Consider the following 7,295-nt stretch of genomic DNA (forward strand, 5'->3'; position numbering starts at 1 on the left):
ACGATGGTATAAGCGAATAGAACCTCGTTTACTGTTTTTTAATCGCGTTTTTCGTTTTTGTTTTGTTTTGTTATGCTGTCGTAGGTTTTTTATTAATTAAAAATTTAAAAAGTTTCACATTAGAATTTGTCTCAAAAATCCAAAATGAAAACAAGTATACTTGTAACACAACTCTTAATTTAATTAAATATATTAATACACAGTGCATTGTAATTGATCAAGCGATACTCGGGCGGCAACCAGCTGTTGTCGGCGGTAGAAACGCAAAACGGCGGTTGGCAGGAACGGACGCGACAGACGGGCGGACTCGAGCCCAGCCAGACGAAAATCTCACGCCTGGACGAGGTCGTCGTATCTACGGCAGGACGGATCGGTCAGAACGATATTAACTCCAGGATTCTGCGGTCAGGTCCAGCAAATCGGCGACGGTACTTCGGTAACCCTAAATAAAGTTACCGCCTAAACCCGGGCAAATTTCCTTGAGATTAATGGCAGCGTAGAAACACATTGAAGATGTAAAAAAATTACGGTAAAATGCGAAGGTAAAAACGGCAAGAGGATCTATACGGTACGGGTTGCAAATATAATCGGCAAAAGACTTAACTTACGGGCATCAAAGAAGCAAAGATCTTACTGCTTACGGTCAGTAAAACAGGGAAAAGAACCCACAAAATCAAGCATTTACCTTATAAAGAAATCCGAATGTTGAGGATATGGAAAAGGGAAAATCCAACTTGTCGCGTATTCAATACGAAATCGAAACACATCAATTCGATTTTTAATTAATTACTCGGCTTCTGTTCGTGCTAAAATTGCCGCAATCGGTTCGTTAGTTAAGCGCGAACAATTTGATACCAAAATCTCTTCGATTGGCGCTCCTTTCCTGTAACTCATTTAATTAGTGAATGTTAATTATACATACTCAACGGGCTGAATGGGCGTTAATGAGCTCATGACATTAATTAACTTTATGTTAATTGCACGTTTCGGATACAGAGCCCGCTGGTGCTTATCTAATTTTTGCTGGCACGCCACCAACGGATAGCGAGCAAAGCAACTCGCTTCAGAACTTGTTCTTCCTTGCTTTTACTTATTATGGGGAACTAAAACGGCTTATAAACAAACGGCGCTGAAACCAAAAAAATATTAATAGTCCCTCATCTTCGCCATGACGAGAGGCTTCGACGGTTACAAAAATAATTCCAAAATTACAAACTCAATTCGGAAATTCGGGATGCTTCGTTACAAACCGAAATAGCTTAGTAAATGGTTAGGTTATAAGGTAGTAGCATGCTATGGATGTTTACTTTCTTGGTAGATGATTAATGGGAAGGAGGTCCTTTACACATAAAGATTTTAACGCCGCCTGGTTCTCCGACACACTATTCTGCAGATATTTGCACTGAAAGCTTTGACATCACCAATAGATTGCCTTTTATAAGCACCCTCTTCCGACACTTCGTTGTCAAGGTATTTGCTTCGATTCACTAATAGATGTCTCGTTCAGTCATTTTGCCTTTGAGAGGCTCTTTTAAGATTTGATTCACCAATGGGAAATTTGCCCCAATCGCCCTTTGTGAGTACCCTCTTTCGACAATCCGTTCTTGAGGTATAAGGGAATATACCCGATCACGATAAGAGGTCGAGGAGGAGGGCTATGGTTGGTAGAAATTAATTCCTTTCGTTGAGACCTTTCATTAGGGTACCATGAAGGATAAACCAATTCCAATTCCAAATTGTGTAGCTTAGAAATTACCTTACAAAAAATATGTTCATCCTTTTTTTCGTAAGACTAGCAGGTTTTGAGGAAATCCGATTGAAATAGTTCTGGTGTTTATTTTTCTCATAATACGTGCACTCGCATAGGGTGATACATTTAAACAATCCTGGCCGTGACAATTGCCGCAAGCTGCAAACGACAGTTCAAGGTACATCCCATGGTGCAATTACAAAAATTTGAGTTGAATAGACTAAATAAAGAGCGGGTAGAAGAAAAATTTTAACTGCATCGAAAATTTGACATTTCCTTTACTGAAAACATCTGTACCTAGTGAGTGCCACCCATACGATACGATACATTTAGCTAGCAGAAAACGGTTACTGTTAAAAATCACCTCGGAAGAGGATTTTTCTTTAGTAAAAACATCGGCGTACTTTATTAATTTTTGATTCACCGCAGCTAGGATGGGAGAGCTATTGTGTATCTAGAACTCACTCATATGATCATTAAAATAATAATGAATAATTTTAATTAAGTTACCGCATGTTAGGTATAAAATAAGTTACAATAACAATATTATGAATGTTTATGATGATGAGTCTATAACATTAGAAATCTGAAAAAATGCAATCAATATAAAACATACAAAAATGGGTGTACCTACCATTAAACAATACATACCCTGTGCTTATATCTTAAAAATGGTGACGATTATAAAAGATCTTCATAGACCAACAATCGATGCAAAATCGAGGTTTGACCCTTATGAATAAGCATAGCATAGTCAGAGATATCAAGGGGGTCTTAAATTGGCAGATTTTCAAACTCAGCCTATAACGTAAGTTAGCAAAGTCGGCCATGACCCATGAGAACTTTGATTATGGTCTAGTAAGTTTTACAAAAAAGTAGCACAGGTTCGAGAGTTTCTTTCCTTGGGAATAACAGTTTGTTATAACATTAATTACTTTCTGAATTAGAACCGATCTATATATATATGTACACTATTCTTGATATAGAGGATTGATATACAAGTTCGTTAATTTTGTTCATATTCAATGCCTGATCGTTTTTCTTAGATTTTATTGGCAATTAAGGATTTTCAATAACTAAGTGCCCAATTTTCTCCGCCTTTTACGATTTTAAGGTCGATAACGATGGTCTAAACCTGGGTCTAAACTGATTAGAGGGAAACAAATGAAAATTACCGTCAGATATGTTCTATGTTCTAGAACATTATTTACATTATCTATGGCTCTTTTTGCTTAGAAACTGAAAATTTGTTTATTATCCACTTTTTGAGATCTATTGTGAACTGTATATTAACGCAGACCTATTCGCAGTCTTCACGATGTGGCTTGCTACATTATTATCTGGAATCAAATTTTAAAATGTTGCTTCAAAATAATTGTATTGTAAATGTGACTATTGACTTTTTTACTTGCTCTATAATTTTTCAATTAACATTTCCACCACCTTTGACTACAACCTTTACCTTCAACACTTTTATTATGTTTAGTGTTAACGAGTTCTATCTCAAAATTCTTATTTGATTTATTAGGATAGTATTAACACTCGACATTACATACAATAGGCGACGCTAACGTTAATATTGTATTATTTTGTTTGCAGTTGCGCTTGGGGAATAAGTTTACTGCTTTGGCCACCTTGGATATACAGTTGGCCGTATATCGAAGGCGAACGGACGGTACCTGATAATGAATGTTATATTCAGTTTATTGAAACGAACCATTACATTACGTTTGGTACCGCCATCGCTGCATTCTACGTTCCGGTTACTGTTATGATTATACTTTATTGGCGAATATGGAGAGAAACGGAGAAACGGCAAAAAGATCTACCGAATTTACAAGCGGGAAAAAAAGATAGCAGTAAAAGAAGCAATTCGAGGTGAGATGTGTGTGGAATGATGAATTGTTGACATATACGCCGTTTGCATGTAAACGGTAGCGATACCCTTCGTTTCATATAAAGTGCTTGGATGAATTTTTATGTAGCTGTTATTTTGATTTCGCAATTAGCCTCTATAGATGTGTCTTGACTTGATCCGAATATTTGGACTGAAGCTGCAGCCCAAACTAGAACCTTGCATACGATTTCACTAGTTACATGGCATCTGCATGAAGCATCAAGAAATACTTTAAAAGTTATTAAAAGTTGAAGGTCTCAATGATTCGAACTTTATGGATCTATGTACTTGACACGCAATATGGAATGCATTATGCATTCCATTCATAGTGAAATATTCCCCGATTCCGCAACTAAATTTAATAACCGAGCTCCTATTGCCGGATCTTCAGATCATTTATAGTTTTGTATCCGTCCGTGCGTCTGTGTGCGCTGTAACTCTTTTGGCCGATCGTATTGAAATTTGGCATACGGGTACATTGAATATTAATGTAGTGCGCTATTGATTTTCGGGAAACTGGCTCAACAAGAACAAAAGTTATAGGATTTCGAATGAATCGGGAACAGGAAAAACTGCAGTCTTAAACTCTCAATATAATAGAAATCAACATATTTAATTTCCTATAGATCATGTATTGAGTTCGGAATTTCGCTAGATTATTCTCAATGACTCAAATATGTAACAATTCTGGGTTCTAGGCAAATTCAAAACAATGGCAGCATCGCTGGTAGAAATTCTAGCCAATGGTAACTGAAAAAAAATGTATGCTATGAGACGGGTGTGCGCTAGTGCTCCAGCTTAACACGGGTTGCCTGTAGCTCTTAATTTCCTGTATATGATCAACTGGCGTCAGTTTTTAAATCAAATCAATTGCACCTGGTAAAGCTTTAGAGCCAAATCCTTGCGTAAAATACGCTTGGTATTTGTAGGTATGCCCAATTGCTGTACACGTCGTGAAATTGGCAAATTTGGGTCTTCAGCTAAACTTGCACTAACAGATGAAATTTAATATTTTCACTTGAACGCCTGCCACGTGGATTTAACACTTGTATTATATGCCATCGTATTTGGTTTCACACTCGATTTCTTGTTCGAAAAGCGTGCACTTGGAACGATCATGCACCGGTAGGTGTTGCAAACATACAATTAGGTTCAATTCGCATTCTAAAACAGTTAGAGAATATTGTCACCACAATATGCCACTGTTTTCGGTAGTCCCTAAAAAATATGGTCTGTAGTGTTAGTCGATCAGATTTAGCTGGTATTGTTAATTACAAATGATTAAACATTCGCACGAAACGTTTTCAGGTGTGCAGTGTAACGGGTAATTACAAAACCAGGACTGACAAGCCCGCTTGTATTAATAATTTTGGTTTCACGTTTAAATCATATAAACAAATAATGGTAATTTCTTATAAAATTATGCCGTCGGCTAGCTCAATATAACGAAAATCTTCTATACCAAACATTAATTTGCAGGGGACTGGACTTCTCGCACCTTTGCGTTAGACATTGCGCTAGACCAACTGGTAAAAAATGCAGACAAAAAACTACATTCCAAAAAAATTCAAATAAATTTAAACAAAGGAACATCTTGCGCTCATGTACAGCTCAATCATACATTTGGAAAAAAGCATGGTAGACATGGATAATATTGTCACAATGTCTTTTTCGAGTCACTATAACTCACTAGCGACCACCGATATGCAATAACCTAATGCGATTAATCGGTTAAGTGAATAAAATTGGAAAGATCTAAGTAAGCTATAATGTTTCAGGAAAGGTACCAATGGTAAGAAGAAAGATAAAAAGAAAAGAAAAACCCAACGAACTGAAAATTATTTAAATAATAATAAAAAAATATTTCAAGTTTTTCTTCTGAAATTATACATTAGGAAAAGGCGATGAAAAACGATTATTTTCGTAGAAATTCTCCATGCGTGATTTGGGCCATACTTTGGACGGTCGTATATAAAGGATGTTATAAATACAGTGCAGTTACTATTATGTTAACGGCAGTATTTTTTAAAGATCACCTATCTCCCCTTAATTAACTTTGCCATCTTTATAAGAGAGAGCTTTTAATTTCGAAAACAGTGGCGACGATTCTGATCGAGACTTTGCGAATCGATTATATGGAAAAGTAAATCCATAAAGGAGATGATGGATCAGAAACTTTTTGATACAGCGTACAAAGTATATGCAAAAGGGGTTGTTCACAAATAACACAACTTTTACTGGTTTCTTCCACTACCGTTGCTAAACGCTTCGCCATTTCAGTTGTTTTGGGAATCCTACAAAGCTATTTCGGTAGCTTTCTGTCCCTTTCCGTCACCGTCTAGGTTTTTTAGACCTCTCTTGGCTTGTCTAGGTCTGAAATGGTCTAGAATGGCCTGAAAAACTTACACCAGCTCCAGAAAAATTTAAAGAGGAGGAAACCACGACAAAGTTATAAAAAAAATCTCCCAAGATTTTTAGTTCCTCTTCAAACGTTTCTAAAGATTTTTGTTTCTTTCGAAACTACTCTAAGATGTTTCTAGAACTCTCTTCGTTCGATTGATTCCGGATAAAGTACTGCAGTTTCAGTCGTCTTGGAAACCTTTGCTATCGTATTAGATACCTATAGGCTATATTAGATACTTTTTGAAAGGTTTATTCGAAATATTCCTACAAACTTATTAGGAGTAGTGAAAATCCTTCTTGTAAATAACCCCTAGTAATGTTACTAACGCCGTATATGCCAAAATATCAAGTATCCAATCTTCAGTCTCTCCGTGAAATCGCATCAGAAAGCTTTGTGGAAGTTTTTGTAGTGCAATATTCGTACAAACATTTTTAGAATTTTTAGGAACACGTTCACGCATCTTCTTATAAATCCCCATTACAGAAAATGCCTTTGATTTCGTCTTCGTAATATCGTAGAAATCTTGAAAACGACTTTGGGGATTTTCTCAAAGATATTGTTGAGCAGCTTCTTTGAGGGAATCTTATTAGAAACATTCTTATCCATCGCATTAGAAGCTTTCTTGATAATGTTCCTATCCTCTTATAAGACTATGTCAACCTCTTTCTTAAACAGTCTTCAAAATCATCTATAGTGGCTATTGAAAATAGTCTCTCTTTAGGTCTGGTTAAAACCTCCTTAGTAACATTCCTTGAAACTCGAAAGACAGAGCTGCTCAATTCTTGTAAAACACATTTTTTTAGAAACCTTTTTCGGAATACTCTCAGAAAACTCCGGAAAAATATTTTATTTAAATCGTTCATACTCCTGGAATAAACCTTCTTAAACATCTTCTTATCGATCTCTTTGCAAGTCTTCTTAGGCATATGATTCTGAAAAACTGTTTAAGATCCATAAATGTGTTTGGCAACTGCTTACATCCGAAAAGTCTTACACATTTTTTTGTCAATCTCTCTAGTAATTATACCAGAAATCCTAGAAATCTTTTATAAAAACCCTTTTGTATGTTATATCATATCTTACTACTTACTAGTTTTTTTTGGACAATCATATCTGAGATTTGGCCCAATGATGGCATTTTTTAAATGCAACACCTTTAACGTCAATTTTTTACATTCGTTTTCCTGAGTACATTGAGTACAGCCTATATTTTTTTATGTCTTACTAACCTATCATAGCACATT

The 7,295-nt window shown here is 36.0% G+C and overlaps 1 protein-coding gene across 1 annotated transcript in view; it reads left to right on the forward strand.

Moving 5' to 3' along the window:
* The window catches only part of LOC116164643 (muscarinic acetylcholine receptor DM1-like), a 51,918-nt gene extending 45,055 nt beyond the window's left edge, over positions 1-6,863 (forward strand). Inside the window, exon 2 of the mRNA XM_031478843.1 lies at positions 3,350-6,863. Coding sequence (XP_031334703.1) covers positions 3,350-3,632 — 283 coding nt within the window. The 3' untranslated portion in view covers positions 3,633-6,863. The remainder of the gene's footprint in view (positions 1-3,349) is intronic.
* Positions 6,864-7,295: the final 432 nt, after the last annotated feature.

The sequence above is a fragment of the Photinus pyralis genome, unplaced genomic scaffold (genome assembly GCF_008802855.1).
Source record: "Photinus pyralis isolate 1611_PpyrPB1 unplaced genomic scaffold, Ppyr1.3 Ppyr1.4_LG2, whole genome shotgun sequence".
Taxonomy (NCBI): domain Eukaryota; kingdom Metazoa; phylum Arthropoda; class Insecta; order Coleoptera; family Lampyridae; genus Photinus; species Photinus pyralis.